At 43.7% G+C, this 23686-nt stretch overlaps 1 protein-coding gene across 1 annotated transcript in view; it reads right to left on the bottom strand.

Annotated features, from left to right (window-relative positions):
- FLT1 (fms related tyrosine kinase 1) overlaps positions 1–23686 on the bottom strand; it is a 177492-nt gene that overhangs the window by 36523 nt on the left and 117283 nt on the right. Inside the window, exons 15-17 of the mRNA XM_003797612.3 lie at positions 17566–17697; positions 4700–4806; positions 368–500 (exon numbers count right to left, since the gene is read on the bottom strand). Of these exons, the coding sequence (XP_003797660.1) occupies positions 368–500; positions 4700–4806; positions 17566–17697 (372 nt within the window). The remainder of the gene's footprint in view (positions 1–367; positions 501–4699; positions 4807–17565; positions 17698–23686) is intronic.

The following is a 23686-nucleotide window of genomic DNA, read 5'->3' as shown; positions in this document are numbered from 1 at the left end:
AGGCCCACTACTTGAGAATATCTGGATTGTGCACCTCCTGTTGGAACTCCTCCCTTACTACTTTGGCATCTGTCTCCAGACTGAGCCCTTGAGGGCAGAGACACAAGCGTCTTTGTATCCCCAGGGCTTAGACCAGTGTCCGTTGATAACTGGTGACTGAACAAACAGGTGCTCCCTATCACCTATGCTGTAAGCTCTGCATTCCATCAGAAACGTGTAACTTTGTGTTCATCTTCCTTGCTCGTTGGTGAGCAGCTAGGGGGTACAGTCCCAGATCTAGTTGACTTTGACATCCCTCAAGGCACAGTGTTTTGCACGTAGTACGTACTTGGTATAGGTTTATGAATCTGTCAAACAAATACCTTACCCAGTTTAAGTCTCTCCCGGGCAAACTCCCACTTGCTGGCATCGTAAGGGAGACGCTCACACTGCTCATCCAGGGGGACTTCATCCGGGTCCATAATGATGGATAGGTAGTCAGTCTTTATTTCAGAAGAAGACTGAAAAATAAAGAGGTGTAAAGTCACCAAGAAGAAAACCACTTAAACAGCCCTGGAAATTCAGTGTCACCATCTACTGCTGTCCTGGCTCCTTTGAACTGTGTGTTCAGATACACAGAGTGCCCTCCACACCCACACTCGCACATCACCCGCACGTGTCACTTCTGCGTGCCCTCCACACACACACTCGCACATCACCCGCACGTGTCACATCTGCTAGCAGCTCTGTATCATTCCCATGCTACATTTCTGTAATGTGAGCTCCACCATCCCATCTTGTATAAAATGCATTCAAATTCTCCCATGACCGCATGTGTTGTGCTTTTGCTTAAACAATTACATGATGGTCTTTCTAAGAAATGCAAAGCATTTTTATAAAGTCATTCCAAACGATGACTAAAAATAACTTTCTGCGGCCATTCTGTACAAGCAGGAATATATGTTACTCACAGGCTAACTAGGTGCATCGCTGTGGCTTTTCTACATTTATTGGAAAGGTCATAAGTGACAAACCCAGGATCCCTGGTGCAGTGAAACGTACATTTTCCTTCCTTCTTTCCTTCCTTCCTTTCCTCCCTTCCCTTCCTTTCTGACAAGGTCTTGTTCTGTTGTCCAGGTTAAAGTAAGAATGCGGTGGTGTCATCACGGCTCCCTGAAACCTCGAACTCCTGGGCTCAAGTGATCCATCTGCCTCAGCCTCCTGAGTAGCTGGGACTTACAGGCATGTACTGCCACGGGAAAGGCACATTTCTTATGAAGTGTTAAAAAAAGAATGCCTGACCTGTTAGTTGGTTTAGCTATGTGAAAAGTCTATAGGGTCCATAAGTGAGATTAGAGTAAGGTTTACCTTCAGAAGAAGTAGAAGTTGATTATTTCAAAGGCCAAGGAATAAATATGGTATATGGCTTATACTACATGTGTAAGTATATTCTGAGTTCACTGGTTAGATGTCAAGTAAGTAAGGTAGACATCTGTCTTGAAGTGTTTGTTTATTTTGGAAATGCTAGCCAATCCCAGAAAACACCCTTTATTTCAGATTGTAGATAACTGGATTTACATTTAATGTCTTAGATTCAAATCAATGGTGTATTTCCTGTTAATGGGCAAATTTCCAGAATTGATGATTGCATTTCTGTGGGTAGATGCTTAGGCGGGGCAGAAAGAAAGCATGCTTTCCCATATAACTCTGGCCTAGGAATTATGTGAACTTCATTTAAATGAGTTTTGGGGCCCTTCCTTTTGGCAGCTTCCCTAAGGAGAAGCAGAGTTGGAATAGAAAAGACAACCTCTCCCAGCCGACCAGTTGACACCTACCCACATGCCTCAGGCCTCACTCACTCTGTCCCCGGCTGTCACAGCTCACCTCATCCATCACTTGCAGTCCTTCTCCTTCTCACTAAAATTATCACTAAAATGTGTGACAAATAGCTCAGGGCAGAAAGGTTTGCCAGGCCTCGAAAAGGATGGAAAACAGAGAGATGGGGCACGTTTGTGGTCTGTCAGTTTGGGGGGACTGATGTTAGACAAGTACACGTTCCCTCAGCAGGATGCCAGGTGCTCCTTAGAGAGCCAGTGCCCAGTGCAGCTGAGATCATAAGAAACAATCTCTAGTCCTTCAAGAGCACAAGAGGGCTGAATCCTAGCAAGGGGTATCTTGGATTTATGCAGGATGCCTGGGGAGGTTGGCAGTGGTATCGACTGAGGAAGGGGAACAGGGAGGGGTAGACAGACTCCCATGGGGCACTTAGGGGAATTTTTGGTGTATCTCAGTGAAGCAGATGAGCAGAAACACCAAACATCCTTAAGTAAGGGCTTTGAGGGGAGTATGATGGTAGCGTGTTAGCTGATAAACATTTATTCTTTCAATGAACGTTAGCACTGAGCAGCAACGAGGTGCTCTGTGGGGAGGCTGCATGGGTAAGTCCTTTAGAGCCCCAGCAGGGAGGCTCAACTTCTGCCCAGCCACACAACTTGGGGCCTACTTTCATTCTGTATAAAAGAGTTACGATAAAAGTACTTATCTCATAGGGTTGTTGGGAATACCAGATGAAATAATCTATGTAAAGCTGCTAGAACAGGGCCTGGTTTGTAATAAGCATCAATGTTAGCTGTGATTCAAACGCTGGCCCGTGCAGGGCAGGAATGAAAAGATGAAATCCAGGCGTTATCAGTGAGGAGTCCACATCACAGCAGGAGAAACCACATGTAGGAGAAATATACTGTGATGCCTTGTTCCTCTTGGCCTTCACTCAACCAATGCCTTTTCAGATTTTCTAGGGATTAGATTTTTGAACTAATAATGTCTTGCTCTCATCCTTTCTCATTGACATTAAAATTCATTGAACAGAATTTTAAAAATAGAAGGAAACCTTCTCAACTTAGTCTGAACTTATCTTTCCAGCTTTATTTCCAGAAGGTTCCTCTATAAGCAACCAGACTACTCTCCGATCTGGGGAGTAGGAAGGGGTAGGGCACGGCTGTTTTTCTGCTTCTTTCCTTCCAGCCACGACCTTCAAAGTCTGTCTCAAGCATCGCTTTCTCTGAAGTTTTTTCTCCCCCCTCCTCCTTTGAACTTGTATAGCCTTTGTACCCTTACAGATTTGGCAACTTTTGCTTTTGTTAGATGTATTTCCCTATATCATGTGTCTCCCCTTTCAAAACTATTGTGTGACCTTTGTTTCCTTCTAAAGCAGTGACCTTAATTGTCGTGTCTCAAAACCAATCACTCTGTAAGGCAGAAGCCTGATGTTACGCATTTACTACAGAGAATGGCTACCAGCCTTGCCTCCCATACCAACGTTGTAAAAGCTTTAAAAGTGTTCTGAACTAAGGTGCAACTGAAGTGACAGCTACTTTACGTCTCTGAGCCTCAGTTTCCCTCTCTGTAAAATGGGAATAATAATGTATCCACTTCTTTGCCTTTTGGGAAGAATTAACTGAGATGCTACATGATGAGTGTCCACAGGGCTAACTCATCTCCATAGAAATTGGGGAGACCTCCCGGCACTTTTCAAGTCTTGTTGATTTTGCTGCCTAAGTGTCTCTTGACTTTAACCATTAGTGAGAGCCGCCCTCAGTTCCTACATGGGCTGATATAAAGTCTCTTCCTGGTTCCTCTATTCACTCTTGCCCCCGCTGGTCTATTCTCACAGCAGCCAAAATGATCTTTCCAGATATGTATCTGTCTCACTTACTACCGCCCACCTTGGCCTAACATCCATCTTTTCCCCACTGCTTTTAGAATAGACTAAATTCCTCCCCATGGCCTACAAGCTCCTACTGAGCCAGGCCTTGTACACTTGCCATTCCTTTGTGGTCTCGCCTCATACCTGTTCTCCCCATTCTCCCCACTGCAGCTCTACTGGCTGCAGTCAGTCTCTCATCCTCACCATGTCCCCTTTCCCCTGCTCCAGCGTCATCCGGGCTGTTCCCTCTGCCTACACTTTTCCTGCCCTTCTTTCACCCGACTGCGCCTCTTGGCCTTCTATCAGGCAGCTTGCTCTTTCAGCAAGTCACAGTTCCAGTTTGACATTTGTGTGGTTGACTCAAGTCATTCTCCTCAGACTGCTCACTCCAGCATTTGCTCTCCCCTGTCACCAGGGGGCCTTGCCCAGGGCTGGCATTCTGTACTGAGCAGGCATGCAGGAAATATGGGAAGCATGGAAGAAAGAAAGAATGAATGAATGTTAACTCTTCTCCCACTGAATTTCACAGAAGCAGGTGGTACTGCAGGCCTGAATAGAACTCTGACTCCTGAATGCAAGCCTCGTTAGAGTATGAATCCCAGATCTCAGGCTCTAAAGAACTAAATTCTGTGATGGGACTCAGTGTACTTATTTGTATTTCCATAAGGTTATAAGGAATAAGTCAAGGGTGGGTCTTTATTTTGCCTTTCCTTTTATTTCTTAGCAGAGAAGGAGATTAAGAAAGAGTTCCTAGGTCTCATGCTGAAGAGATTCTATCACATCTCTTGTAAATTAACAGTATCCCTTCTGTCCCTAAGAAATATACATCTGTTCATTGTGCTGGCTTTTCTTTTGAATACCCTACCTTGGGATTAGAGACATTTTCATGATTTGTTTTTGGCATTCACTAGGTCAGAGGTAAGAATGAGAGGGAAGGGAAAAATACTCGTTTAGTGCCTGCTCTACACATGAGACCAGGCATTTCAGGAGAATGGGCTTCATCTACACCCTTACCCTTTTCATTTTTCTGATAAAGAGAGTTAAGAGGAGCCAGAAGAGGGTCGCAGCCACACAGGTGCACGTCAGAGTGATCAGCTCCAGGTTGGACTTGTCCGAGGTTCCTGGGGAGAGAAAATCACAAAAATGGTTCTAAAAAGAAACTCGTACACTTTGAGTCTCTGTGGTTCTCTACACAAGACCAGGTGCCCCTGCATGGTTCATCCTTGTGTACATAATCTGCTCACACAACACACAAAATTAGTCTCTGGGACAGATCCCTTCTTACCTTCTGAGTCAGGCAGTGTTCATGATATTAGTATAATGTACTCACATAAAAGACTTTCCAGGCTTGGCCCCCATAGCACAGTGGTTACGGCGCCTACCACATGTACTGAGGGTAGCGGGTTCAAACCTGGCCTGGGTCTGCTAAAAAACAACAAGACAACTGCAACAAAAAAATAGCCAGGCATTGTGGTGGGCACCTGTAGCCCCAGCCACTTAGGAGGCTGAGGCAAGAGATTTTCTTAAGCCCAAGAGTTTGAGGTTGCTGTGAGCTGTGACACCACAGCACTCTACCAAGGGTGTCATAGTGAGATTCTATCTCCAAAAAAAAAAAAGGAATTATCTTTAGGCTCAGCATCCGTAGCACAGTGGTTACAGCACTGGCCACATACACCCAGGCTGACAGGTTCGAACCCAGCCTGGGCCAATTAAACAACGATGACAACTGCAACAACAACAACAAAGAAGACTTTCCAGAAATTTTGCTGTCAAGTTTGCAAATTTCGTAAACCCAGAGATGCCCAATTAAGAGTCAGAGAAGAAATTAAAAATGAAATAAGTACAGCAGGAACAAAAGCCCATTAAACAGCTAAATCTGGACTATGTTAAATCTCCCTAATGGGTTTTAGAGGAAATTCTAAAGAAAAAGAAAAAAAAGAACATAAAATGGCTCCTTTGGGACTCACAAAATTCTTTCAAGTAGATCTTGAAAATAAAAATAAAACTCAAGGACTGTCACAATTGCCTGCTTGCTTCTTTTGGAACAGCCAGGCCTAACTACCCACAGCCTCCTCCCTGTGTCTGGGGCTCGATTTCTGACCTCTGCAGCAGCTGGCCTGCCGGGGCAGGATGAGAAGAGGTAGCTGGTAGACCCGCATCTTTCCCAGAATCCTTACTTCCCAGAATCACAGAGGTCAAAAGCTGAGCACCGTTCCTCCAAGACCAGAAAGAAAGGACCCAAAATATTCAAGTGATGCCACCAGAGAGGAGGCTCTGGAATTAGTAAAGGAATGCCTCAGTGATTCAGAACAGTGGTTCTCTATGTATTGATTCCAGGGAACAATTTCCCAGAAATTGTAAAGTAATGCCTTTTTCCTTTGACTTAATTAAAACAAGACAGAGATTTATATTCAGGTAGGCAAAGAACAAGTGAGACTTTTTCTTTTTAGAAAGGAGGATGTGGATGAGGATTTAAGGAGTAGGTGGCAATATCATCCCAATTTTATACATGAGGACTTCATCCTGTGGGCTTTTTGTTTCAGTCCAACAAAGAAACTCAAAAGTACTGAGTCCTACTGCAGGTGAGGGGAGGGGCTTCAGCAGGAAGATGAGTAAGAACAAACAGCCACTCTCAAGGGACCCATTCAAACCTAACCAAAAGACAGAGGCCAGCTCAAAGAAATTAGATTTTAAAAGATTCGGAGATCAAAGGAATATAATGCTTTTAGTAAGAAGTGGCATTTGGATTTCATCCCCCAGATGAAGTCAGGGGAGGGCATCATAGGCAGAGGGAACAGTTTGTGAGTATAAAACCCCAGACCTGGGAAATGGTAGCATATGATACAAGAGAACAGGGCCAGACCACAGAGGATTCTGAACATGACGGGTTTGAATTAAATGCTGAAGGTAGTTGGAGCCGTGGAAGTTTCCCTGCCCCGAATCATAGCAAATACATGTGGACTATCTTAGGTCCTCAGAATAATAATAGTAATACTCGCTGGCAAAAGGCCTGATTTGTTTAATTCACTCAAGATTCACAATGACCATACAAGCTACATTAGTCTCATTTTATGAATGAAGAAATTCAGACAGAGAGATTAAGCCTCTTGCCCAAAGTCACACAGCCAATTGTGGTAGATCTGTGATTTTTAACCCAGATAAACTGATCCCACATGCCTAACCACTGACCTTGCAGGGGACACCACTTCCCCCTTCTCTCTTATCCTTTCAGCCTTTACAAGCACCCATTAGTCACTTCCTATCAGCCCCAGTCCCTGCCACAAAGTACCTTTCAGTCTGGAGTGGAAACTGACATCTTCTTTCCTCATGAAATTGATGGATTGCTCATGAGATTGCCACCTCCTCTGCTGTCCCACTGTGACTGCCTAAAATAAGGCCTCATCAGTTCTCACCTAGACCCCCCCATTAGGCTCCTAACCAGCCAGGACTCCTCCAGTCCCTCCACAACCTCTGTAGCCAGAGTGATCTCGTCACTCTTCAATTTAGTCTTGTTTCTCTTCTGTCTAAATTCCATCATCTGCTCCCCATCACTATTAGGATAAAAACCTAAATTCTTGGGTCCTTTATGCCCAATCTTGCCTACCTCTTCCTCTTCATTTCCTGATGTCCTTCCACTTGCTGCAGTCACAGCACAATACTTACAAGTGGTTCCTTATATCCACCAGCCCTTCTGAACGCCTGTGCTTTGGTTTTTGCTTTTCAGCTCGTGAGCTTCCTGGGGGCTGAGGCCACATCTCATTCACCTTATTCCCCTTACTTAGGAGATTGAATGATAATTGGGTGAATGGATAAATTATGTTTTGCTTTACCTATCCCCAGAGACTTTCATGAGGGATCCTTGTTTCTGTGTATTAGTTCAACAAACACGTGGATCAGCACCTGTGTTTCGATATATTCCAGGTGCCGTGAGAAGGGAGGGGGCATGGTTGCGGCTCACAGTCCTGTGAGTGTGTTCACAGTTCTAAGGGAATGTAGGCTGGTGCTTCTCTCGCTCACTGATACATCCCCAGTGTTCAGAAGAGCGCCTGGCACCTAAGAGACAGCCTGAAAATAGTGGTTGAGTGAATGGATTTGGCTTCATTTGCTGCTTTGTCAGCTTGCAGTTAAGTTTCCTTGACCCTCATGAAATTAATTGAGAACAACTTCCTTGAAGAAGTTTCAAAGTATGATAACCTTTTCTGTTGGTGCACATCCTCACAATGGGAATATTGTAAGCTCAAGTTCACGAGTTTGGATGTCTTTCCCCACAGGGTGAGGTCTGACGCTGCCTGGCTGTGAGTACACACAGGCGCACACACATCCTTGCTTATGCTGCAAATCAGTTGCGGTGGAATTTGATTGGGATCTGCTCAGGACACTGTGGCTTTTGGCTGTCAGAGATGCTGATAGCATCTCAAGACACTGCACTGTCTGCACAAAACCTCTGCAGATGCTTCCCTCATGGAATGCGCTGAGCGAGGCCCCCTCTGATTATGGGAACTTTCTCACTGCATTCCATGGGGCAGGAAGCTGACCCCCAAAGTCTAATTCCACAGTCCTTACTCAAGCAAAATTCCTTTCAGTAGGACCAAATGTGTTTGTCTACAAACACTTACATATTTAAGGAATCAATTCATTTAAAAAAAAGTCCTCAAAATGAGCATTTATTAGAAAGGAAAGGCCTTCTTGATATTATACATATTAATATTCAGTACTGCTTACTGAACACAATTAGAACTTCACAGTATATGATGTAGTCTCTATGGTCTAGGTCATTTGACAGCACAATCTCTATCTGTATTTGAAAAACGACTGTGAGGATAACCTCGTGCTGGGTGACTAGTTTAAGTAAGCCCTTAGGTGTTTTCTCAGCGACCAGACATCCACACATTGGCCTGACTAAACCCAACTTCAACTCGCTGGTGATAGCTGATGAGCTCCGTGCATGAAATAGCCCAGCTGCCCATGGCAGGGAAAGGGGCCATGAACAATATCTAGAAGTCAGCTCTGGGTCTGAGGCTTCATCACTCCCTGTGATACTTGTGAAGGCCAGGACAAAGTCACTTTTATTCAGGATACCTATAAGAACGTGGCTGATTTGAAGAGGGTAGCCATTGCTTATCCTGTTGTGGTATTTCATGTCAATTACCCTTCCAGGCATAATACTATCCCTCTTGGAATAAGGAGGGCAGGTACCATGCAGGGGATGGACTGAATCCTGAAGGGTGGTGTATCTTGTCTAGAGTCTCTGCAGCTGTGCAGTGTCCTGAGCACTTCTGATGGCAATGGCAACTGTGCACACAGCCTGGGCTGCTGACATGTGGCACTGTGGGCCACCTGACTGCCTGAATCAGCAGTCAACTCAACCGATGCAACATAATCAGATAGTTTCTCAAAAAGTTAAGGGAACGCCCCAAGCAAAAGACCAGAGCACCTTGGCCCAGGGTCTGCCTTGACCTAGAGAAAGAGCACACGTTTCATTAGGAAAGGGCAAGAAGCCTTTATGTGACCCTATGTGCAGATTGAGGAATCTGTGCCCCAGTTTCCTCATCCCTAAAAAGTGGAGATAACAGCTACTACTGCACAGGTGAAATGTGTAACCCTAGGGTCAGCTATTTTGAAGGGTTCTTTCCTTCCTTTCTCTCTCCCTCCCCATAGACTCCCAACCCCCAGCCCTTCTGTTCTTCTCTTTTCTTTTTTTTCCTTATCACTTTTTCACTTCAATTACAGGATAATTTTTTTCATCCAAACGCCCTACATGTAACATAATTTGTCTTTTATTTCTGATTCAGAAATCAGACTTTGACCCAAGTATTTATCACTTTCTGCAGACAACTGCCCCCCACCCCAATTTGCCTGACCCTGAAAGGTGGTTACATGTTGTTCTCTGTTCTATTGTCATTTTAATTTGAGGTAACTATTTATGTGGCCTTATTGCCCACTAAATGCTTAGGACCTTGAAAGAAGGGCAGTTTTTGCTGTTGTTGTAGTTCCATTTCAGTCTCTAGCACTGGTTCAGAGGAAGTCTCAAGAAAATCTGGTTTACGAGAAAATTAATCAGATCCATCTAGGCCTGATTCTCAGAGATCTTGACCAACGTGAGCCAACCGACAGTGCCAACTCCTTCCATCTAGAACCCAGTAACCAGTAAGCCAGTTAATCTTATTACATGATTTCTCTAAAGCTGATTGAAATATTAAAATTGGCCTGTAGACCTTTATTACTGTTTATGAGCCTTTTTAGGAATCTACGGACACCAACTTGGAATTACTCTTCAGGCCAGTGGTAATACTGCATTCAGATTAAATTTGAAGTACATTTTCAAGTAAATATATTTAAAATTACTATTACGTGACATTAGGTCTGGAACACATTTTTATTATAACAGGTTAAATTTGTAAGTCAACTAGGAGTTCTGTGGTTTAGAGCACCATTTGGGTGAGTTGGTGGATAAGTCCAGGAAAAGACTTAATAATACAGAAAGTTTTGTTGAAATGGAATTTGGTATTTCATATTAATAAACAGTTCATGTTAGCTAATATTTAGAAAGTTTTTATTATATGCCAGATACTATTTTAATTCTTACAATGGTTGGTATACCATCATTAGCACCCTCATTTTGCAATGAGAAAATTGAGGCAACAGTTAAGGTAAGTCACTGGCCAAAAGTTAAACAGCTCATGAGCAGCGAGGCACCGGCTTCAGAATGGGTCCTCTTAGCCAGCATGTTCCCTGCCTTGGAGTGGAGATGCGATAGAGTGAGATGATGAAACACCGTTCCCGCTTTCAGCTCTGCCATTTCCTAGCTGTGTAACCCTGGACAAGTCATTTAACCTTTTGGTGCCCAGATTCTCACTTTTTCTTTTCTTTTCTTTTTTTTTGAGACAGAGATTCAGGCTGTCCCCCTGGGCAGAGTGCCGTGGCATTACAGCTCATAGCAACCTCCAACTCCTGGGCTCAAGCGAGTCTCTTGCCTCCGCCTCCCAAGTAGCTGGGACCACAGGCGCCCGCCACAACGCCCGGCTATTTTTTGGTTGCAGCCGTCATTGTTGTTTGGCGGGTCTGGGCTGGGGATTCGAACCCGCCACCTTAGGTGTACGTGGCTGGCGCCTTAGCCGGTTGAGCTATAGGTGCCGAGCCGAGATTCTCACTTTTAAAATAACTGTTACTTCCTCCTAGGATTGTTGCAAAAGTGTAGGACTGTGCATGTTACGTGTTTAACTGCGTGTTCAGTGTGCTTGTTCATACGGTATAATTACATAGTCCCAGGCCTTTACAGAGCCCAGCACCCACTTCACCAGGCCTAACACCCACTTCTATGGCTCCCTATGCAGTTTCATGCCAGCCTGGTTTTTGCAGAAGGAATTAAGATGAATATTTTTTGAATTTGAATTATTTTGCCTCAAGAACTACAATATGTTCAGAATTATTAAGTCACCCTACCCGAATTCCATCACCATTTTTTGAATCCTTGATCAAGGCCAGCTTTATGTCACTGGTTAGATATGAAGTAAAAAGGCTTGTATATCCCCACCCCCCAGCCTTCTCCGGTGGCATTAGTGACCAGCCAGTGCATCCCTCTGGTTTGAGCACTACTCTCCCCCTGGGAAAGGCTTCTAAACTGCCAACACCCACGAGAACAATAACATCAATCCCCGACATATTCGTGTGAATTAGTTTATCACCTCCTTCCTCAGGTACCAGGATAGCTGTGAGGGTGAATTTGGGGGCAGCATTCAGGAAGAGAAGAGCTAAAGTGGAGGACAGTCAGGGATCAGAGGAGGGCTAAAAAGAAGGAGAACAAAGTGGGCCAACCAAGGGCGAGAAAGAGGAGTGGCCCAGGACAATTTTCTTTTGAGCTTTTGCTATTCTTGACTCTTTGGATTTTATTGGATATATATAGTATATACTTTCTATTTTATGAGTCCTTTCTGAAATAAGTGTTAATGTGCAATCATGGTGGTATAAATTTTGCAAATCGTATCTATAATACCACGTCAAGTATTGAGACTAAAGGACCCTGGGGCAGTCTTTCTGTGCCTTCACAACTTTTGTACCCATCACCTATCTTGAAAAAATGTTTAAAATGGAAGCTGTTCTTTTTCCAGTTGTTGGTTTCTTTTTGTAATCACACAGGGTGTTCATAAAGTTCGTGTGCAATTTAAAACAGATAACTAATTTAAATTACACACGAACTTTATGGACACGGAAGGGCCTAAATCTGTTATAAGATGCTTTTATATATATTGTGGCTATTACTTGGAATAACAAAAAATGTAGTTCATCTTAAGTCCTAGAATGAAAATGTGTCTTACTTCATTGTAACACTCCCAGTGAGTCCCACGGGCTATTGAGTACTGTGTTCATTTCAGAAATGATTTTGGTTGCTGACAGTTTTGTTGTTGGTTTTGAAATTGGAACTTCCCCTTTGATAGCTCCACGTGTGCTTGTGTGGGTGCTTGGTCCAAACCAAACAAGACCTGTGATTATTTAAAGAAGCTACTTTGACTCCACAATCCATTCATCCTTTTCAGATACAAAAATAACACATTGTTTTATCTATGAGTATATGAATCCTCTTTCAAAGGAAATAAAAAGAGCAGACAGTTTCCTTCCTGGCTAATTCATGAACCTCTTTAAATCTGTTAAACGCAGTCACAGACACGACTTGTTTGCTTGGTTTCATTTTCTAAACTCAATTTGACAAGATAGGTCAGCGTGAAGGGTCCCTATGCATCTGACAGGAAATCAAGTCTAAATCTGGAGAATGTCTCCAACCTATCAGGTAATAAGACTGAGCAAGAATCTGATTGCAATTATAAAATCACTGACCAGGTGCCATATTCCAGTGTTATGAACAGCATCCAAGGATCAAAGTTTAATTCAATGAGCCCAGAGTCCTTCAGTTCAAGATAGTGGATCTGACTCATACATTCAGGCTTTCAAAAATTCTTTCTGTTCAAAATTATATCCTTATATGGGCTGAAACCTGCCTCTTAGACGCTTTACCACCATCTTCTTTCCTTGGTTCTAGTTATCTTTTTCTGGTGTGTCAAAGAATGAGTTAAATGCTTCCTGTCTCAGAAAGCTCCTCAAGTATTTGAAGAAAACAATCATGTCACTCCCAAGTTGTCTCCTTTTTAGACTAAATATCCTCATTTTCTGGCACTATTCTATCATTTCCCTATCCAGGATATGGCTCCATTTATTTATAAATGGACACAATATTCCAGGTGTAATTTGATGATTGCAGATTATGTAATCTGTTTTCTCTGCTAAATTGAAATTTTTGAGCAAAGAGATTGGATACAGCCAACGCTCTGACAGCAGGGGAAAAATCATGAAAGAGAGCAAAGGAGAAGGCCCCAAAACTATAAAAAACAAATATAAGAACTCAATAAGCATGGCAGTTAGAAATAGTAAGGGATAAAAAGAAGCATATACACATGCGTACACACACACACACACACGGTGTGTGCGTGTGCATGTGTGTGTGTGTGTGTAGTGTCTATAGATCTCTTGCAAACTGTACCATTTCTCTCAGTGATAAATGCCACATGAGGGAAAAGAGGTCATGAGTCAGAAGTACCAATTCCTCAGAAAATTCAATGGACTAGCCAATAGGGACTATTTAGAATTACTTAGCCTCTGTCATTGCCAAGGAGAATATCCACGGTAGAGGGTCCAAAGTTGCCTCACAACTTGCTGCCTCATACACCTTGCCAGTGCAGCATTCTCCGAGCCTTCCCTAAGAGGTCAAGTCACATGCCATATCCTTTTTTGCCTCTATGAACACCTTTGGCCCTTATCAGTAGCATTGCATAGTCTGTTTTATACAAACTGATACTTCTATTTTACCCTTAAGAAGAGTTTAAAATGTTTGGTTATTTGGTTCATGTGCACCTTAATGTTTTTTCAACTAGCTTTTTGAAGCACAGTTAAGGTAGGGATCATGGCTTACCCTTCCATATCCTGCATAATTCTGGGAAAACAAGTAAGTTATTTGTTTGTTAACAGCTAGTGGAATGTGGCTTCTCTCTATTGCCCACAACAATGTCTTGATGCATTTCCTTTTTCTGACTTTACGTGGTAGTTTTCCAGATAGATTAATCCAGCAAACATTTATCAAGCACTCTGGGATGGAATAATGAGTAACAAACAATGGCAAGCATTGAAGCGAAGTATGTATGGAGTGATACTGGAGCGCAGGCACGGAAGGGCCGTCAGCATAGAGAAAGTGACGCGAGCATGAAAGTGAGGATGGGAAGGATTGCTCAGGTGGGGAACAAGTTGGGAAGGCAGGCTTTTCAGAGAAGGGGAAGAAGATGTGAGAAGGCAGAGAGGCTGGGAGGAGCCTGAGTGTGCTCAGGGGCTCAGGCACAGTTCCGCGGCAGCTCTGGGGGGAGTGGGCACGGACAGAAGACAGGGCTGGAGAAGGAGCCTGTGCAGGACCCGTGCGCCTGCAGGAGGGGAAGAGGCGATCAGGAGCCACGGCAAGATTCTGACCTGTGGAGTAACAGGTCACAGAAGAGTGACTGAAAAAGATGACTGGAGGCCAGTGTTTTTCAACCTTTTTTTCCTCACAGCACACTTGAACCTATAGTTGAACTTCCACGGCACAGTTAAATTATGTTGATCAAAAAAGAGTAAATAAAAAAAAAGAATATATTTACTGTCCTTTGAACTTAGAAAATGATTTGGTAAACGATCTTTGAATTTTCTCGGCACACCTAAGATCCTCTCAGGTACAGCAGTGTGCACGGCACACCAGTTGCGAATCACTGCTGTAGTGGAAGGGGTGGGACTGGAGGAGGAGAGGAGGGTGGTTTGAAGGCTAAGAGATGATGTCAAGAGATGGTAAAGGTTAGGGCCTGTGCAGTGACAGCCAACACGGGCAATTCAAGTAAACACTATCTCCTTTCTCAAGAGTAAATGAGGGTGGTGCCTGTGGCTCAAAAGTTTAGGGTGCCAGCCATATATGCCAGAGGTGGTGGGTTCAAACCCAGCCTTGCGCCCCCCCCAAGAGTAAATGATAGAAACTTTCATACATTGATAGAAACTTTCAGAAATTATCGGGAACATAGTTTTCTTAACATCTAACTTTTCAGAAAAGTGTAACATTAGTAGGAAAAGGAACCAGTGTGGGAAAGCTAGAAGCATGTAGAGAGAAAAAAACCCAAATAATAAGATAACCAAAAGAGTGCTTTTGCACAATTTCATCATAACCTTTTGCAGACAACTTTCTTAGGCCCCAGGAATGAGAACAGCAGAGGAAATAGTCTTGAGATTTACGCAGACATGGACTCAAGTCTCAGCCTCACCACGTGCTTATTGTGTGACTTTGGGCAAGTTATTTAACCTCTTTGAGTCTGTGTCTTCCCCCCTGTAGACTGAGGATGCTTCTGTTTATTTCTCTGGACTCTTACGAGGATGGTAGGATTGAATATGCTCAGTGTCTAGCACGGCACCTGCACTTAAAAGTGCTAAGTGTTTTTCCTGCTGAAGGCTGGGCATGGGTGTGGGATAAAAAGATATGTCAGAGAGTTCCTGCCTCAAAAGGTTTACTGATCAGTAGGGAAGAGAGGCATAGCAATGCCAAAATCATAATAAAAGGCAGAATAAAGTACTGATGCATGATCTGAGAACTGTGGGGTGAGAATGCAGAGATGAGAACGAGCATCTGACTCAAACCATTCATCCCGGAACATCTCACCGGGCAGAAAGCGTTTAAACTGGCCTTAGAGGCTAAGGAAAATTTGGCTGGAAGGCTGGAGTAGGGAATGGAACATGGACAGAGTATTTATAAGACATTCTGGGATGGATTACCATCACTCTCAAAGGCCACACTTGGCATTTTGTGGTGAGTCAGGCTCACCAATGGCCAAAGTACTAGCTCTTATCCAATCTGGGAGGCCCTAGAGTGCCGCGGATCTGGCCGCGGGCACTGAAGGAATAAGTGGAGCCGGCTATGGCAAACAGAAGGGTGGTGGTCTTGACTGGTGGGCAGAAGAAACCCACAGACACTGGAAAGCACAATTTTCAGCAAAGTGGCTTCTGAGAAGCCCGGATCAGCCTGGCAGAAAAGGAGAAGGGAAAGGAAGTAAAGTCTTCGCGGAGGCTCATGAACTTGCAAAAATGTCTCTGCTTCATGCCAGGGCTTTTCCCAAGCCATCAGATATTGGCCCACATTCTCCAGCAGAGAAGAGTGAAACAGTGGCAAGAGAGGCGGCCATGTGGTGAGGCGACGTGGGGCGACGTGGGGCGTGGAAAAGGGTCCAGTTTTCACTCAGGTCTGCCATTGCCTGGCTGTGTCATTTAGGTTTGTCATTTCAGACCTCTCTGGAAGTTTATATCAACTGCTCTGTGTGTTTCATGGAGTCGTTGGAAGGAGATGGGGGAAAACACTATCCACACTGAGGATTAGGCCTGATGCAGCCTTGTTATAAGACAGGTTAGCAGCCACTTGAAGAAGGAGGTGTCAAAGAGACGTACACGTAATAAGCTATTTTCCCCCGTGCGAGGAGAAGGGAGACCAAACAGGAACATTATTAAAGACTTTGAGGAATGCTATCCTCTCACTTTTTCTGAAAGTATAAATTTGTAGCAGAGTAGTTTCAGATTTTTAGGAGACTCTAAAATCATTCCCTTATAATATTCTGCTTTAAAGGAGTCTGAATTCTCAGAGTTACATTCTTTAAGCAATGTAAGTTTCCAGGCTGAAAGAAACGAAGCCCCTTGCCTTCTTCCTAGTTCTTGCCTGAGAAGTCCAGGCAGTGTTCTAAAGTCCACTGGGTAGTAGACTACTTGGAAATGCACTACTGAACACATGCCAACTTTTCATGTCAAATCTCAGTACACCAGAGATGTTTACATCTAAGAGGTGCCAATTTGATATTTTACAATGCTATAAATTTTATGGTTTAGTTGGCTTTTAGCATTGGAAATTTGAAATTAAAGTCTGAACTATTTTCTGAGTGGAAGCCACATGGCCATAGTCAGGGTAAGATGAGGCCTCTTTGTACTTTTTTTTGTTTTTTTGAGACAGTCTCACTCTGTTGCCTGGGTAGAGTGCTGTGGCATCATAGCTCACAGCAACCTCAGATCTTGGGTTCAAGCAATCCTCCTGTCTAAGCCTCAAGAGTAGCTGGGACTACAGGTGTCCGCCATGCCTGGCTAGCTTTTCTGTTTTTCTTAGAGAGAGGTCTTGCTCTTGCTCAGTCTGGTCTAGAACTCCTGAGCTCAGGCAATCCACCCGCCTCAGCCTCCCCGAGTGCTCTTTGTATTTTGTTCCTCAGCAAACTAGCTGAGGCTATAAAGAGGTGCTCGGAATATTGCTCTGACATGTGGGGTGTTTATTATGTGTTGCTTCATTCTGACAATATTTTACAGCCTCCTTCATTTTAGAAACCTGCTTCTGAAAACATTTGGAATGGCGGCGTGTGTCTAACTTCTGGGAATTAGAAAAGGAAAGCGAATTGGAAAAGGGAAGCAATTTCGAGAGTGTGGGTTCCCTTCCTCACCCCACCCACCCTCACCACCTTTCTTCCTTCCCAGCTGCTCTCTCACAGGTGTGGCCCACCCGGCCCCTCGCGGCGGGTCAGTGTGATCACTGTCAGCAGCGGGATTTCCTTTCTTCCGGGAGCTACTTGTCCTGCAGAGACTGTGGTCAGACTGCGAGCGCTCCAGCGGGGCCAGCCTTCACCTTCTGCCTTGCCAGACAGAACCAGACAGTCCCTTCCCGGAGCAGGAGGAGGGGGGCGAAGGAGGTCAGGGAAAGGAACAGACTGGAGGGCAGCAGGAGACTGGGAGGTGGAAAGTTAAACAAACAGGGAAATACATGTCTGACCAGTTTCTTGTTGCTTTCTTAAGCAGCTGTTTACCTTGCACAGTGAGGTATGCTGAACTTTCCACGGAGCCCTTCTGGTTGGTGGCTTTGCAGTGATAGACGCCTTCATCCTCTTCTGTGACTCTTTCAATAAACAGCGTGCTGCTTCCTGGTCCTAAAATAATTCCTAAGGAGTGAGATGTTTAGATTAGTGGGCCTGGGTGACAAACAAAAACAGTTACTTCTGTAACACAACCTTCTTCCTATCATTATGCGTTCAGACGAGGAAATCCGAGCTTTAGTTAACCTGGCTTGAGGCTGCTTATTTGTTTTCTCTTGGGCCAAGCTTTTCAACGGCACCTTCACCACCTGGCAGAGCTGTGACCTCCAACTATGGAGATGCAGCTCCCCTGACTGTGAAGAAGGAAATGAGAGGGCGCTGCCGTACCCAAATTTAAAGCTGCAGATACCAAGAAGGCACTAGGCGCTGTGTGACATGCTGTCCATACCTCGACATTTAAAACCACCATTCCAGGTAACATCGTCTCCCTTTTACAGATGAGGAAACTGAGGTTCTGCAAGGCTAAGTAACTCGGCCAATTTGTAATCTGACTGAAAGCACATTTGTGCCATATGGGTCAAGAGCCATCAAGCAGTTTCGTTTGTCACGTGACCTGGTGAGGCGCTGTAGCATAAAGGTGGTAAACAGCTTGGGCTGTGTTTTAATCTATGCCTTATCACCTTAAGCTTTGTCACTTTAGGCAAGTTAGGTGTTTTTGTTTTGGGGGGGTGTTTTGGAGACAGAGTCTCACTCTGCCTTGGCTTAAATGCTGTGGCATCATTGTAACTCACAGCAACCTCAAACTCATGAGCTCAAGCTATCCTCCTGCCTCAGCCTCCTGAGTAGCTGGGACTCTAGGCACCAGCCATGATGCCTGGTTAGTTTTTCTATTTTTAGTAGAAAAGTTGCATTCTTGCATTCAAGCAATCTACCCACCTCAGCCTCCCAGAGTGCCTGGCCCTAGGCAAGTTACTCAACCTTTCTAAGTTTCAGTTTCCTCAATCTTGAAAATTAAACCAGTTCTCACTCTGTAAGTAACAAAATAAATGGCACGTGCGTGGTACTTAGTAAGTGCTCAGTAAATGTAAGCTTAAGTGTCATGATATAATGGAAGGAGTCCCATGAATTTTCAGACCCCTGAAAAGTTTCAACACTTACTACTGCCACCAAGTATTTATTATTTGCTGTCTGTGTCACACATAGCAGGCCAAGACACAGTAGCTGCTGAGAAAAGGACATTAATTTATACCAGATGTACATATATACTCTCTCTCACACACACATACACATAAACATGCATGCATATGCCAGCAAACAGAAAATGTTAATGGGTAAGAATGAATAAACATAGGATGGTATACCCAATTAAGTGCAAGGTTTAGTGCAGGGAGGGAGATTGGTAAGGAAGGGAGTACTCAGAGAAAGCTGCATAAAAGAGGTGGCCTTGGGTGGCGCCTGTGGCTCAGTGAGTAGGGCGCCAGCCCTATATACTGAGGGTGGTGGGTTCAAACCCAGCCCCGGCCAAATTGCAACAAAAAGAAGAGCTGGGTGTTGTGCTGGGTGCCTATAGTCCCAGCTACTCGGGAGGCTGAGGCAAGAGAATCAGCTAAGCCCAGGAGTTGGAGGTTGCTGAGAGCTGTGTGACGCCTCTGCACTCTACCGAGGGCGATAAAGTGAGACTCTATCTCTCCAAAAAAAAAGAAGAGGTGGCCTTTCAGTTGAGTTTTGAAGGATTATCAGAGGTTAAGTGAGAAAGGTGGCTTGACAAAAGGCATGACATTGAAAAGAAGATGCATTGAGTGCTTGTTCTAGAATAGCAGTAAAATGAGCCTGATCATGCTATATTTTGTTTATTTAAATAGTTTCTATTTCCCCGATTATAAAAGATAATATAGAAAACTAGAGAAGATTTTGAAAGAATTAAAAAAGACAATTTAATATTTCAAATTTATAGTTATCAAAACAGCATGATACTGGTATGAAAATAGACACATAAGCCAAAGGAATAAGATAGAGAGCCCAGAAGTAAACCCAAACGGTCAATTGATTTTTCAATAAGGTGCCAAGAACACACAATGGGGAAAGGACAGTCTCTTCAGTAAATGATATTCGGAAAACTCTTTTCATAAAGAATGAAAATGGACCCTTATTTCAGTCCTTATACAAGGATCACCTCAATATGGATTAAAGACTTAAGTATAAGACCTGAAACTATAAAACTATTAGAAGAAAATAGAGAAGAAAACTATGACATAGGTTCGGGGAGATATTTCTTGGATATGACACAAAAAGCACAGGCAATGAAAGCAAAAATAGATAGGATTGCGATAAACTAAAAAGCTTCTTCACAGCAAAGGAAACAATTAGTAGAGTGAAGAGATGACTCACAGATTGGAAGAAAATATTTGCAAATCATTCATTGGGTAAGGGCTAATATCCAAAAATATACAAGTAACTTGACTATTCAATAGTAAGAAAACAACTCACATTAAAAATTGGCAAAGGGGCTTGGTGCACGTAGGACAGTGGTTATGGCAGCAGCCACATGCACCAAGGCTGGTGGGTTCGAGACCACCTGGGCCAGCTGGACAACAATGACAGCTGCAACAACAACAACAACAAAAAATAGCTGGGCATTGAAGAGAGCACTGTAGTCCCAGCTACTTGAGAGGCTGAGGCAAGAGAATTGCTTAAGCCCAAGAGTTTGAGGTTGCTGTGAGCTGTGACGCCATGGGCACTCTCCTGAGGGTGACAGACTCTGTCTTAAAAAAGAAAAAAGGGCAAAGGAATTGAATTTTTTAGAGAGTCTTAATCTGTTGCCCTGCCATGGCATCATCATAGCTCACAGCAACCTCAAACTCTTGGTTTGAGCAATCCTCTTGCCTCATCCTCTTAAGTAGATGGGACTATGGGCATGTGCTATTATACCAGCTAGATTTTCTGCTTTTAGTTCTAAATGTCCTTTCCCCATTGTGTGTCTGCTTTTAGTTCTCGCTCTTGCTCAGTTTGGTCTTGAACTTCTGAGTTCAAGCAATCCACCCGCCTCAGCCTCCCAGAGTGCTAGGATTATAAGGGTGAGCCACTGCACCTGGCCTGAATAGACACTTCTCAAATGAAGGCATACAAATGGCAAACAGACATATGAAAAAATGCTCAATATTTCAAATCATCACAGAGGTGTAAATCAAAACCAAATGAGATATATTGACAGAGTACAGCCAGCTTTTAAAAAATGCCCAAATGAAATAGCAATGCACACCTGTTACATTGTCTGTTATCAAAAAGATGAAAGATAACACATGTTGCTGAGGATGTGGAGAAAAGGGAACCCTTATCTGGGTGGGTAGTATTATATATTAGTCCAGCCATTTGGAAAGCAGCACAGAGATTTCTCAAGTAATTAAAAATAGCATTGCCGTTTGATCCAGCAATCCCACTACGGAGTATATACTCAAAGGAGTTGAAATCAGTATGCCAAAGATACGTCTGCACTCCTGTGTTCATTGCAGCATTATTCACAATACCCAAAATATGGAAACAGTGTAAGTGTTCATCAGTAGATGGATAGATTTTTAAAATGTGGTCTGTATACACAATGGAATAGTATTCAGCCTTAAAAACCCTGGGAAATTTTGTCATTTATGACAAGGATGAACCTAGAGGACAGTATGTTAAGTGAAATAAGCCAGACACAGACAAATATTGCATGATCTCACTCATGTGGAATCTAAAACAGTCAAACCCATAGAATTAGAGAGTGGAATAGTGATTATCAGAGGCTGGGAGTGGGGGAGATGGAGATCAAAAAGGGAGACATTGGTTACGAGGTACAAAGTTATGTTTACACGTGAAGAATCTGTTCTGGTGTTCTATGACACAGAAAACTGACTGTAATTAAAAATAATGTATATGTCAAAATAGCTAAAAGAAAGGATTTTAATGTTCTCACCATAAAGAAATGATATTTGAGATAATTTTGCTAATGGATCTGATTATCCTATATTGTACACATGTATTGAACATCACATCATACCCCATTAATATATACTATTATTATTTGTCAATTTAAAAAAAGGTAAAAACCCACCACAAACTCCAAACCCCCTACAATCTTGTCTCCCAGCTGTTGTTCCTTTGTTCTATTTATTTTTGAGACAGGTTCTTGGTGTGTTGCCCTGTCTAGAGTACAGTGGCACTATTGCAGGTCACTGCAACCTCACACTTCAGCACCCATGTGGATCTCCTGCTTCCATCTCCCGAGTAGCTGGACCACAGGCTCTTACCACCAAGCCCACCTAATTTTTTATTGTTTGTAAAGACAAGATCTTGTTCTTACTCATGTTGATTGGTCTTAAACTCCTGGCTTCAAGAGATTTTTGGGCCTCAGCCTCCCAAAGTTCTAGAAGCATAGTACCTGACCCTTTGGTTTTTTAAAATTAGACTTCTAAAAAACTCAGTTTGTTCATTCATAGAACAAATATTTTTGAGCTCCTGCTATGTACTATGCACTAGGTGCTGGTGATGTAATAATAAGCAAGGCAAATAAAATCCTTGCCTACAGGGGCTTAAATTCTTGTTTGGGAGAATTACAAATAAATAATGTAAGTTCAGGTGGCAGTAAAGCCTGTAAAGAAAATAATCCCAGTTAAGAGGAACATGGGTAAGGAGGACGAGGCAGCTATTTTAGATCCGGTGCTCATGGAAGACTTTCTGGGAAGGTGATCAGAGACCTGAGGATGGGAGGGAAGGAATGGGTCATTTGAAGACCTGGAGGGGGGCATTTTAGGCACAGGGAGCAGCAAATATAAAGTCCCTGGGGTCAGGAATGAGCTTATTTAAGAAACAGCGAAAAGACCACCGTAACTAGAGCATAGTTAGCAAGTAGAAGAGATATGAGCTAGGCAGGCCCAGGCCCTGTGACCCATGCGCCATGGTAAGGACTTGGGTTTATGAGGACAAGAGTCGCTGGCTATTAAAATTGTCCAATGAAAGATATAGTGGCTGGGACTGGAGTAACAATGTTGGAAGTAGGAACAATTGATGACTTTGGGGATTTTATTGAAGGCAGAACCAATATTAGCTTGCTTATGGATTAACATGTGGTGTGTGAGAAAGAGTAATGAAAAGTTGACGAAGGTTAATGGTTTGAACAATGGTGGGAAAATGGTGGTACATGGCATGAGGTGGAGAAGATTATGGTTGAGCAGGTTTGCAGGAGAAAAATCAAGAGTTCTGCTCTGATTTGCACACATTACATTTGAGGTTCCTGTTGCACATGCAAAGGAAGGTTCCACCAGGGGCTCAGGGAGAAGGGCAGGAGCAGGGAGCAGGTGCAGCTGGCACAGAGAAGGCACGTAAAGCTGTGGGCACGGAGACGAGCCTGTGGGCAGTGAATGCAGAGACGAGAGTGGAAGTGTAAAGGCTGAGCCCTGGGAACTTGGAGGAAGAGGAGGAGGAAGCAGCCACAGACTCGAAGGAGTAGCCTTGGAGCCAAGAAAACCAGGAGAGTAGTTTCTAGATCCCAGTGAACGTTTCAGAAGGATGGAACAGTGGCTGTGTTCAGTCTGCCGAGAGATAACTGACCATTGGGTTTGACAGGGAACCATTCCAGTGATGTGTGGGAACAAAAGCATGAATAAGGTCACTCAATGAGAGGCTAGGAGATGACCAAGAGGAGAAGCTGAGGAGGTTTCCTTTCAAGGACATAGCTGGAGAGCAACGTGAGGATGAGAAAGGAATGTTTTCTAAGATATGACATTTTAAGGCATGCTTATGTAGTGAGGGATAATCCAGGAGGGAGGGAGATTGATGATGCAGGGACCGGAAAGAATAATGCCAAGGGCAGAGTTCCTGAAGAAGTGACAAGGGCTGGAATCCAGTGGCCAAGTGGATAGGAATAGGGACAGTCAGCACATTTTAACAGGAAGGATGAGAGTATAAAGGGACAAGTAGGTTGGACAATTTGGTGATACTCTCTGCTTTGCTTTCCTTTTTATTTTTTGAGACAGAGCCTCAAGCTGTTGCCCTGAGTAGCATCACAGCTCACAGCAACCTCCAACTCCTGGGCTTAAGCGATTCTCTTGCTTCAGCCTCCCAAGTAACTGGGATAACAGGC

This window comes from Otolemur garnettii, unplaced genomic scaffold, assembly GCF_000181295.1.
Source record: "Otolemur garnettii isolate 467f Iridium unplaced genomic scaffold, OtoGar3 scaffold00120, whole genome shotgun sequence".
Lineage (NCBI taxonomy): Eukaryota > Metazoa > Chordata > Mammalia > Primates > Galagidae > Otolemur > Otolemur garnettii.
This window is presented reverse-complemented; position numbering and strand designations above follow the sequence as displayed.